This window comes from Elephas maximus, chromosome 22 (genome assembly GCF_024166365.1).
Source record: "Elephas maximus indicus isolate mEleMax1 chromosome 22, mEleMax1 primary haplotype, whole genome shotgun sequence".
NCBI lineage: Eukaryota > Metazoa > Chordata > Mammalia > Proboscidea > Elephantidae > Elephas > Elephas maximus.
This window is the reverse complement of record NC_064840.1, coordinates 10,192,468-10,204,837: the sequence shown is the minus strand read 5'-3', so window position 1 is coordinate 10,204,837 and position 12,370 is coordinate 10,192,468. Positions and strand designations below refer to the sequence as shown.

At 41.3% G+C, this 12,370-nt stretch overlaps 1 protein-coding gene across 1 annotated transcript; it reads right to left on the bottom strand.

Moving 5' to 3' along the window:
- Positions 1-364: 364 nt before the first annotated feature.
- LOC126066153 (disintegrin and metalloproteinase domain-containing protein 1a-like) lies at positions 365-11,190 on the bottom strand. Its single transcript, XM_049867071.1, has 2 exons — positions 7,920-11,190; positions 365-7,327 (listed from the first exon to the last, which is right to left on the bottom strand). The coding sequence occupies exon 2, from the start codon at positions 3,053-3,055 to the stop codon at positions 530-532; it is 2,526 nt and encodes an 841-aa protein (XP_049723028.1). The 5' UTR covers positions 3,056-7,327; positions 7,920-11,190; the 3' UTR covers positions 365-529.
- Between the last annotated feature and the right edge of the window lie 1,180 nt (positions 11,191-12,370).

Below are 12,370 nucleotides of genomic sequence, written 5' to 3'. Positions count from 1 at the left end.
TTATTGAGAAACACCTCTATTTCATGAATACAAATTGACAGGGCAAATTAAAATAATCAATCACATTATAAATGTTCCTAACATAATGCGTAGTTGTGACTGGGATGAATAATCCTGTTGTAGGAATAAGTGCAGTCGCAGATAGTACTGTAAGGGAAACAACGTACATTGGAGATGGCATTTTTTGAAAAACAGGTGACTCAAAAATTGGCCCTACTGAAATGAGACATTGATAGAGCATAAATAAAATTGTTTTATGAAATGGGAAAAAGGAAAAAAAATAGAGTATCCTTTTATATATGATTTTACATATGAATGTAAAACCAAATTACTAAAATGAATATGTAAAGTGGGGAGAATCCCTCCTCACGTATTAGTATATAGTACAGACTATATTTTTTAATTTTTTTTTTATATAGTCCCCATCAGAGCCAGTGGAGCCATCAACTACTACTTAATCTTTGCTTTACCGGGCCCCTCAATTCCATTCACTGCATCAGGTGTTTGATATATGGGCTTCTTCCTCTCATTACTGGTATTCTGTTTCTGGTTCTTCCAGCTGTTCACCTGCTTCATCTTCAGGCGCAGGTTCTTCCGGCATCTCTGGTGGTTCCTCCAGTGGCTCCTCTGGTGGTTCTTCCGGTGGAGGCTCTGGTGGTTCCTCCAGTGGGGCCTCTGGTGGTTCCTCCAGTGGGGCCTCTGGTGGTTCCTCCAGTGATTCCTCTGAGGGTACCTCTGGTGGAGCCGCTGGTGGTTTCTTTCTAGCACTGAAGCTTGTGAAAATAATTAGTCCAAACAACAATCCTATGAGAAATACAGGGAGTATGAACACTACTTTGCCAACATTGTCCTCATTGCTTTTAAGACGCATGCCACCTTCACTTGGATATGCTTCATAGGGAATGAAAACGGGACCGCTGTCCACACTACCTCCATCTCCTGGTGCTTTGCAATCAGGAGGGGCAAAGCCAGGCTCACAATGGCAGTGCCTAAAATTGTTGCACACTCCCTTCCCATTACACATCTCAGCTGGTTTGCAGTCATACTCGAACACGGTGTGATCAACACAGGAGTAATTCATACAGACTTTGTCTGGGGCACAGTAAGTACCAGTCTGCACATCTCCGTCATCAGGGATATCAGTATCATTATAGGCGTCCATGCTCCAGCACCAGTCATCTTCGTGAGGGACCTGGATGTGTGTATGTTTGGCTTTGATTGTTGGTAAGTATGCAACACCTGTGCATACAAGTTTCCCACAGAATATATCATCATCTATACACCTAATATAAACTGGGTCGTCCTCAGAGGGACGGCCACAGTTTCCAAACCGGTCTCCTTTGTTGTTCATTGATCGGTAACAGTCTTCTGAGGCAGACCTTGCTTGGGCCCCGTAAATTCTTGTGCACTGCTTATCAGGGTTCCTACACTGGCCCCTGTAGCAGTAGTTAATTCTCTCACAAGGTGTGCCATCTTGCTTATAGGTGTCTACAGGGCATTTTTCAGAGCTACCCTCACAATACTCTGGGAGGTCACACTCATCCCCAGCAGGACGGCACATGTATCCTTTCCGTCTCAGTTGGCACTCAAAGCAGCAGAGTCCTTTACTGCACTGTGCATATTTCTTCAGTCTACATGTTGGGTCACAGCATGGGTGAGTGGCACAGTTAGGACCACAGTCACACTCCTCCGTGTCCTCCACCACACCATTTCCACAGGAGGCATCCCTACGTGTACGACCTTTGTGCCCTGGCTTGTTAAACAGACACGCCCCTTTGTGTTCATGGAGAAACTGGTAGAAGGAGTCAGAGCTACAGTTGCTGAAGCCACTTACTTTGGTGATGTTTTCATGCATGAGGCAAAAGTACTTATCTTTACAAATGCAGGCCGAATGGTCGTGCTCAATACCCAAGTTGTGCCCCAGCTCATGGACCATGAGCGCGGCAAACAGGAGGACATCTTCATGAGGGAAGGATTCAACAGCTGCTGCAAAACCCCTTGAACAGGCACCACTGAGAAATGCCTGTCCCATGGTCTGTCCGGGATGATGCCCAACAATCATGTGAGCAACATCATGCTTCGCACGACTGAAGAGCTTCTGTTGCCTCCAGCTGTTGAAATTCCTGAGTGTAACTCTCAAGTCCACGGGGACCTCTGTTAGGTCCCCCTCGGTCCAGATCTCCATTCCGGCCAGCACTACCTCTGTGTTTATTCCCCTAGTGAAGCTGTTGGCCAGAGCAATGATGTCCATCACTCCCTGGATTGTCTTATTAACGTTACTGCCCCACATTTGGAACCGCTGGTGGTTCACCACGACAAACATTTCCACGTACTTGGTGTGTGACCACAAGTAGGAAGGCACCCCTAGATTATGAAGCTTCCTGCTCCCTTGTTGCCGGCTGATGGACACCCCTTGTTGATTCTTATTGGAGGTGACACTACAGGAGACTGGAGCTTGGTGTGCCAAGGTGTACAGCACATGTTCAAACCGTTTAGAAGACTCCATGGGCTCAATGCCATAGGATTGTTCCTCCTTAATCAGGATGCCCTTGAGGCCTGAACATGTGTTGACAGAAACAAGAGAGCCTGGGACTCCTTCTATGTAGCCTTCATAGTGGCAGTCCTGTGAGATGAAAGGCATATCTTGCTCCAGGATCCCATTGTGGTAGCTGAAGACCGGAAAGTTGCTTACAAAATAGTCTTTCTTCACCTTCAAGTGAATCACCTGTTTCTGGCCCTGGATATACAGCATGTAGGATGCCCTTTCCATGGAGTCTTCCCTTCCCAGGAATGTCAGCTTCTTGGGCATAATTATTTCATAGAAAGAGTAATATACTGACCCCTGGTTACAGTACATGGTGGGCAGAAAAATCACCAACAGCAACACGATGCCCAGCCTGACACATGAAGATCCTGGTACTAGCCCCAGTCTCAAGTCCCCCTTATGAGGAGCCCAAATCTGAAACTTTATCTTACCCTCTTCCAAGACCACTCTGTTTTTCTGTAGAGAAGGCAGGATGGAGGCAGAGTCTCTCACTGAGGCTGCCACTGACATGGTCCAAATGAATCAGTTGGTGATGCAGGGCCTGTGTCCATCAGCAGCTCTCCCTGGCACGCCAACCCTTGGAGACTCAGGTGGTAGCCCCAGATATATGCTGGCAGCTTTACGGGTAGCTGCTGTCCAACTGTGAATTGTAGGGCTGTGTCTCTTTCTACTCGTCTTCCTCTCTCTTCCAGACTTCTGGTAGTTTCCCTGGTATGTGACTTCCTTCTAAATCACCTGCTTCACTGCTCCTTAGCTAAGTTGCTTTTACCTCACAGAGGGATATACCAAGTAGACGGCCTGTAGTGGTTCAGTCAGTGGTGTAACTCTAATCAATTACCCTTTATGCTCAGTACCAAACCCCTGCTCCTGATATCCGTTAATCATACATTCTGTAGGGAGCTGGGGGGAGGGGACAAGGATTCTTTGGGGATCTCTGTGCAGGACAGAGTTCTCTTTTGCCCACTACCTCTTTTCCTCACTTATGCAGTATTCAGGGAACTGTTCATGAGTCCAACCCTCCTTGTCAGTGTCTGAATGTTTTTAATTCCGGTTGGATACACAATCTCCCTCATTAGCCTTTGTTCATAATGGAAGAATTTTGACATTTTGTATCTACATTTACACATAATTCTTCTCTGACAAGAAGTTTTCCTAACTTCTTATACTTTTCCTATGCTTATTAGGTGTTAAATAAGCTCTATTTCACCATAGAAGAAAACAGGGGACTAGGATCAAAATTTCAGTTCCTCCCAACTCTCCCAACATAAAATCAAGTTCTGGGAGTAAAAACAAACTCTGATTACCTAGGTATCGAGTAACTATTTCAGCAAGAGAAGCAAAATGGGTTCTGACTATAACTTTTAAAGATTTCTTAACAGTAACTAAAATAAACTGATACGTCTGTAGCAGATGGCAGACCTTGGATTAGGTTTTGATGTCAATTTCCTTGGAGTATTTAACAGTAACAAAATAAAATGGAAAAAAGGAAAAAGAAGCCCTATTTACCCATTCCTTGCCTAATTATTCTCCTGTGCATTCTAAAATGGAAGAAAATAGGATTCTATATCTTTTATCTTACACAAAAATAATTTTATATTTAGTAAAGTCAAATATTTACAATATAAAACCTTTAAAGAGTTATGACTACAGGTAAAACTCAAAAAAACGGAGACATGCTATGTAATTCAGAAATGGTAAAGTACAAGATCTCAGATAACAGTATTAGAGGAGATCAAATCATGAACTATTCTCCATATTTAATTCCTAATACAGGTGATGAAATTAATCATTAGTATCTAGTTACAAATGCCCACTGTCACATCACAAACACTTTAAAAAAATCTGTAGCAATAAAGTAGGAGACCTGGTGGCATAGTGGTTAAACACTCGGTTACTAACTGAAAGGTCAGCAATTGGAACCCACCAGCTGCTCCACAGGAGAAAGATGTGGCAGCCTGCTTCTGTAAAGATTTACAGCCTTGGAAACCCTATGGGGCAGTTCTACTCTGTTCCATAGGGTCACTGTAGTCAGAATTAACTGGGCAGCGGTGGGTTTTGTTTTTTTTATATAGTAAAGGTCAAATGATTCCTACTTGTATTTTTTGTAAAAAGCAAAACCTCTTAAAATGACATAATTTGGAAATTTTCACTAGATTTTAGAGTGTTTCCCTGTGCCTTAACAAAAAGAGGCATGGCAAATTAGGTTAAGTGATTTTGTGGGATAAAAGAAACAAGAATGAAATAACTGTTCTATTTTTGAAATAAAAATATAATTAAAATTAAACATCCAATTTTCCAGTTCTCAAATTGAAACACATTTTCTCCAGTAAACACACGTGCATATACACAGGCACACATGCTTACATTTAAATCATTTGACTACTACTTTGACTAACAAAGGAGTCCCTGAGTGGTACAAACGGTTAACTCGCCTGGCGGCGAGCCGGAAGACTAGAGGTTCAAGCTCACCCACAGGCACCTCAGAAGAAAGGCCTGGTGATCTACTTCTGAAAAAATCAGCCATTGAAAACCCTACGAAGAGTTCTACTGTCACATGCGTGGGGTTCCCATGAGTTGGAGTCAGCTGGACAGCGGCTGGGTTTTTTTTAAAAACCAACAGTTACCTACTAGTCCTTCAATTTGTTCCTTCTCAGATGAATACAAATAACACAAACTCTCTTTCAAAATCAATTCTTCCTATCCATGTTTCCAACAATAGATTTCTGACAGCTACCCTCTTATGTATATTAGCCAGAAAGAGATATAATTGTTCTACAAAAAGACTTAAAACTATAGTAAAGTCTATAGGGATTTGAGTGATAATGGCTTTAATAAACAGAGGGTTAGCAAATCGTGTAGGAAAACTGGAAACAATAAGTTGCTGCATTACAAGAACAGTTTTTACAATGTTAAGTTTCCCCAGGTATAAAGGTTTTAGGACACAAGTAATAATACACAGGAAGATTTTGTTTCATTTCCAGTCATATTCCACTTTTGCTTTATTAGCAAGCCTGACTAGAATATTATGGCAAAATTTACTACCAGCCTAGGAATATACAAAACTTCACTTTGAAGACCAAATAGTGTTGAGTCCTTTGGGAGTCAATGTTTTTTTTTTTTTTTTCCCAAGGAGGTCTGTCCAGGATAGGAGTGACTTTTGAGTTGTAACAGTTGGGGTGGCCTCCAGGATATGTAGAAACTTCCAGCATGGTGCTCATCTGGACACATCTGGATATAGCACTCAGTTGGGGGCCAGATGAATTCAGCCTGAAGTGACTAAAATATGGGCAACTACTGCTCAGAGTAAAAGGAAGCATCACTTTGGACACCCTTTCATATCATGCCTAGAATTCGCCACAGAGAAGCAAAAAATTCATCCTGAGCCTTTAGAAGACACCCAGACAACATATTTGAGAAGTCAGTGGTGAACCAGATGTGCTAGAAAGTTCCTCTGAAGAAAAAGAGTAACAAATTATTGCCCTCCTCTCCCTATGGAATACTGAGCCATTTCCCTAAGATAGAAACTACAGGTGTTCAGTTTTTCTGGGAAAAATTAGAGCTTTTCATGACTGCAAGTCATGATTTCTAGGAGTACATTTCACTGAAAAACAGCACAAGCTTAGTTCAATGCTCAGCTCAGTTTTCTGGTCAGTAGATAAAAGGAAACATTTTTTCTCTGCTACCTAACTCTTCTATTTTGCCGTGTTGAAAAGCATTAAATTCTCCTTAGAGGGTATCCATTTGTAACAGTTATCAGTCACCTAAGATTCTTCCCATCATTGAGGAAATGCTGGAAAGGACATTAATCAGTGAGCTTTACCTCAAAAAATACCTTGTATTATAAATTCTCCAAGATAAAAGGGAACCAACATAGTAAGGTAATTCTTAAAAGAGAATTTATGTTTTTATCATAAATTCCTGTAGTCAGCCACAAGATATAAACATACTAACCAAATGTCACCCTGAAGACATACTTAGCAAAGTGGAAGAGTTAAAAAATTTGGATTGAAGATATTGTGATCTGATGAAATTGAAGAGCTGAACCTGTGATCCTTCTCTGTGAACTGGAATCTGCCTGTTAACTCTTCTCTTTACCAACACAGATAACCCACCAAAAATCACTTAAAAAAAAATTCCTATGGAGGGGAAGAGCCAAGATGGCAGATTAGTCAGACGCACCATTCTGTCCCTCTACAGCAATGACCCGAGAAGCCAAGTGAAACAGACCCAGGTAATAATCTTGGAACCCTGAACATTAAAAAGGAAGGGTAAAAAATGCAACAGTGACTGGAAGAAAAAACTGAATGCAGCTGCAAAAGAGGACTGGAATGGAGCAGAGCAGTGCTGCCAGCCATCCCGGCTCAACATGGCCATCTTGAGACAAAGCCTGCAGCAACCTCAGGTGAGGAATATAGGAAGGCAACTTCACAGCATGCTCATAAGAGACAGAGACTATATAAACACACCTGGAGAGAAACAAGCTGAGCAGATCATGATTCAAATCCAAGGAAGGAAAACACAGGAGGGTGAGAATTCCAGGGATCCTGCTGTCCACAGAGCAGAGAGGGAGCCAGGATCCAGAGTCAGGTATACCCACAAGTGGCAGTCTCTGACCTCCAGGGTGGGTGACATGCATGAGGCAGTGGAACAGTGGAGTATCAGCAGGAGGTCTCCCACTCGGCTGGACCCCAGGTGCCCCACTTCTCTTTGCAGTTGGTTGGAGGCAGGTCCCAAATGCTGGCTGCAGCAGACAAGAAGTGCCCAGGCACCCATGTGTGCTAGCTGAAGGGGCAGCACACACGGGCAATAGTAAGTGCACTCCCACGTATTCACCTGCCTGCCACCCACTCTTTCCCCACGAGTCAGCGAGTGGCAACAACTGTGCCACTGTGTACATCTTCCACCCACTCCTCCCGAGTCAGCACGTGGTGGTGACTGTGCAACTGCACCCACCCACCCCACCGCACCCCACCCCACCCCACCCCACCCAACGGGCGAGTGACAGCAGCCAAGCACGCGCCTGCCCACCACCCACTCCCCTACCCTCCACCCCCAAACTGGAGAACAGTGGCGACCAAATGACTGTACCCACATGCCACCCACCCCTCAGACCATGTGAGCAGCGGCAACCACGTAAATGCATGCACACTTGTCTGCCATGCACTTCTTCCTCACCCGGAAAGCAGTGACAACTGCACTCCCCACTCGCCTGCCACACCTACCCCACCATCCACTTGGTGAGTACCACCACCCACTTCTGCCATTGGATCAATGATAAAACGACAGCCACTGCCCACACAGCCTGCCCTAAGCTGCCCCACATGACCGGCGAGTAGAGACTTGCACTCGTACTCTCAGCCGCTGCCCCACTCACCCATAAACAGGTGATGAGCACCCCAGTGCCGACCAAATTAGCATGTCTGCCCCGTCTGCCTGGAAACATAAAAACAAGAAACCAGGGCTAAGCAAACAAACATACAATAAATATAACACCTTAATGCCTTGGAGACAACGGACAACATCAAATCACATAAAAAAGCAGGAAAAGATGGCTCAACCAAGTGACCAAAATAAAGGGCCAGAAAATCTTCCTAGGAAGAAATGGTAATGGAATTACCAGATAAGGAATTCAAAAGACTTATATATAGGATCCTCCAATAGATCAAGAAAGAGATCAAGGAAAACACAGGCAAAATTCTAAAAATTCAGGAAAACAATACAAGAACAAAATGGCAAAATAGACAATTAGAAACCATACAAAAACAGCAATCCAGAAGATCAACAATAAAATCTCAGATGACTCAATGGAAGGACATACGAGTAGAACTGAATCAATGGAAGACAGAATCAGCAAAATAGAGGACAAATCCTTTGATACTAATTTGTTTGAGGAACATTAAGAAAAAAGAAAAAGAAATCCTGTCAGGAAGAATAATTTTTGTGTGATAGGAACTCCAGGAGAAGACAAAAAGAAAAATTTTGAAGATTTGCTGGCAGAAAACTTCACTAATATTATCATGAAAGAAGAGCCCACCCAAGAAGCTCAGTAAACCTCATACAGGATAGACCCCAAAAGAAAGTCACCAAGACATAGCACAATCAAATTTTCTAAAACCAAAGAATCCTGAGAGCAGCTCAGGAAACATAAATTGTCACCTGCAAAGGGGAACCAATAAGAGCAAGCTTTCTTTTCTCGGCAGAAACTATGTTGGTAAGAAGGCAGTAGGATGACATATAAAACACAGAAAGAAAAAAATTGCCAACCAAGAATTATATATCCAGAAAAACTGTCTCTCAACTACAATGGCGAAACTTTAAAACATTTCCAGGTAAACAGAAAGTAAGGGAATTTGTAAAAAACCAAATCAACCTTAGAAGAAATATTAAAGAGGAGTCTTCAGACAGAGAAACGACATCAGACAACAGTCTGAGTTTAAGGCACATGACAGCATCACCCAGACACCAACCAAGACAAAGAATTCTCAAAAATAAAGCTACAAGACTGAAAACAGGGAAACCAGAGAAGTCAATCTGTAAGTGATAACTTCAAAGTAAAAAGGAAGAATAAATGGTGCAGCTACAAACTTGTATATGGAGAGGAATTCAAAGTGATATCAAGATATAACAGACTGTTCTAAACTTAGGAAGACAAAGGAAAATTTCAGGGTAATGACAAAGAAAATTAATAAACCTACTCATCAAAATAAAAAAGAAGAAAACCAGAAAGACTCAGTAGACTACACCGAATCAACAACGAAGGAAATGAAATCCATAAACAAGAAGAACTCAGTATGGAAAAGTAAGCAGAACAAAGAAACCGTCAACACCACGAAAAAAAGCACACAAAATGAGAGTGGTAAATTCCTACCTATCAGTAATCATACTGAATGTAAATAGGTTAAACGAACCAGTCAAGAGACTGAGAGTAACGAAATGTATTTAAAAAATGACCCATCAATACATTGCCTATATGAGACAGATCTTAGACACAAAGGTAAAAATAAGCTAAAAATCAAATGATGGAAAAAAGTATTATCAAGCTAGCAGTAATGAAAAAAGAGCAAGAGTGGCAATATTAATTTCTGATAAAATAGACTTTAAAGCAAAATCCAACATAAGAGACAAGGAAGGGCACTATATAATGATTAAAGGTCAATCCACCAAGAAGACATAACCATAATAAATATTTACACACCTGAAAACAGAGCTCCCAAAGACATAAACTCTAAAAAAATTGAAATGAGAAATAGTTCCACAATAATAGTATGAGACTTTAACATGCCACTTTCGAGGAAGGACAGAACAACCAGTGAGAAACTCAGCAATCATACAGAAGATCTAAACATCACAATCAAGCAACTGGACCTCACACACACAAAATGTTCCACCCAACAGCAACACTGTACACGTTCTTCTCCAGCACACATGGATCATTCTCCAGAATACACCATACTGTAGGCCACAAAACAAGCCTCAATACATTTTTAAAAAATCCAAATAATGCAAAGCATCTTCTCAGATCACAATGCAATAAAAACCAGAAATCAATAACAGGAAGAACAAGGAAAAAAATCCAAATACATGGAAGCTGAGTAACACCTTGCTTAAAAAGCACTGAGTAATATAAGAAATTAAAAATGAAATAAACTCTTGGAATTAAATTATCTTAGGTGAAGGGAAGGGCAATATACAATACAGGGGAAGTCAGCATAACTGGACTAAACCAAAAACTAAGAAGTTTCCTGAATACAACCAAACACTTCAGGGACAGAGCAGGGGCGGGAGTCTGGGGACCATGGCTTCAGGGGACATCTCGGTCAACTGGCATAGCCAAGTTTATTAAGAAAGTGTTCTGCATCCCACTTTGGTGAGTGGCATCTAAGGTCTTAAAAGCTAGTGAGCAGCCACCCAAGATGCATCAATTGGTCCCAACCCACCTGGAGCAAAGAAGAATGAAGAATACCAAAAACACAAGGAAATTATTAGCCCAGAGACAGAAAGGGCCACATAAACCAGAGACTCCATCAACCTGAGACCAGAAGAACTAGACAGTGCCTGGCTACCACCAATGACCGCCCTGACAGGGAACAGAGCGTCCCTGATGGAGCAGAAGAAAAGTGGAGTGCAGGACTCAAATTCTAGCCAAAAATGTATATTTACTGGTCTGACTGAGACTATAGGAACCCCAGAAGACATGGCCCTCAGACTCTCTGTTAACCCAGAACTAATACCATTCCAAAGCCAACTCCTCAAAGATTAGACTGGACTATAAGATATAAAATGATCCTTGTGAAGAGCATGCTTCTTAGTAAAAGTAGATAACATGAGACTAAATGGGTAGCTTCTGTCCAGAGGTGAGGTGAACAGGCAGAAGAGGACAGGAGCTGGTTGAACAGACACGGGAAATCTGGGGTGGAAGGGAGGAGTGTGCTGTCACATTATAGGGAGAGCAACTATGGTCACATAACAATGTGTATAAGTTTTTGTATGAGAAACTAGAGCTGTAAACTTTCACTTAAAGCACAGTAAAAAAAAAAAAAAAAATTCTTAGAATGAAATGAGAATGAAAACACAACATACCAAAACCTCTGGGACAAAAGCAATGTTCAGAGATCAATTTATAGCAATAAACACACACATAAAAAAAGAAGACAGGGCCAAAATCAATACCTTAACCCTACAATTTGAACAAATAGGAAAAAAAAAAAAAAAAGACAGCAAAGGAAGCTGCCAGCCACTAGAAGAAAAAAGATTAGAGCAGAAATAAATGAATCAGAAAACAGAAAAACAATCAAAAGAATCAAGACTAGAAGCTGGTTCTTTGAAAAGATTAATAAAATCGATGAACAGACCAAATTCAGAAAGATACAAGTAACCTAAATAAGAAATCAAATTGGTGACATTACAACAGAACCAAGTGAAATAAAAAGGATCATAACAGAATATTACAACAAATTATACTCCAACAAATTAGAAAACCTAAAAGAAATGGAAAACTTTCTAGAAATACACTACCTACCCAAACTAACACAAACTGAGGTAGAAAATCTGAACAGAACCTACATAAATGGAAAAGCTATACCATGCTCATGGATAGGTAGATTTAACATTGTGAAAACGTCAATTCTACCCAAAGTAATCTAAAAATTCAATGCAATCCTGATCCAAATACCAAAGCATTCTTTAAAGCAATGGAAAAACTAATCATTAACTTTATATGGAAAGGGAAGAGGCCCCGGATAAGTAAAGCACTACTGAAGAGGAATAATAAAGTAGGAGGGCTCGCACTACCTGACCACAAAACCTACTGTACACAGCTATGGTAGTCAAAACAGCCTGGTACTGGTATGACAGATACATTGACCAAAGGAACAGAACTGAGAACCAGATGTAATGCAGCCACCTGTGGTCACCTGATCTTTGATAAAGACCCAGAGTCCACCAGTGGGGAAAAGACAGTCTTTTTAACAAATAGTACTGGCAAAACTGGATGTCCATCTGAAAAAAAAAAAAATGAAACAGGGCTCATACCTCACACCATACACAAAAACTAATTCAAAATGGATCAAAGACCTAAATATAAAACCAAAAACTATAAGTTCATAGAAGAAAAAGTAGGGTCAGCACCAGAGACCCTAATACACAGCATTAACAGGATACAAACTATAACTAAATAGCCAAATGCCAGAAGATAAGCTAGATTAACTGGCATCTTCTAAAAATTAAACACTTATGCTCATCAAAAGACTTCACCAAAAGAGTAAAAAGAGAACCTATGGACTGGGGAAAAATTTTTGGCCGTGACAAATTCGACAAAGGCCTAAT

Bases quoted from the DNA above. Each gene is read 5' to 3' on its own strand.
- LOC126066153 (XM_049867071.1), bottom strand. From the start codon at position 3,055: ATGTCAGTGGCAGCCTCAGTGAGAGACTCTGCCTCCATCCTGCCTTCT.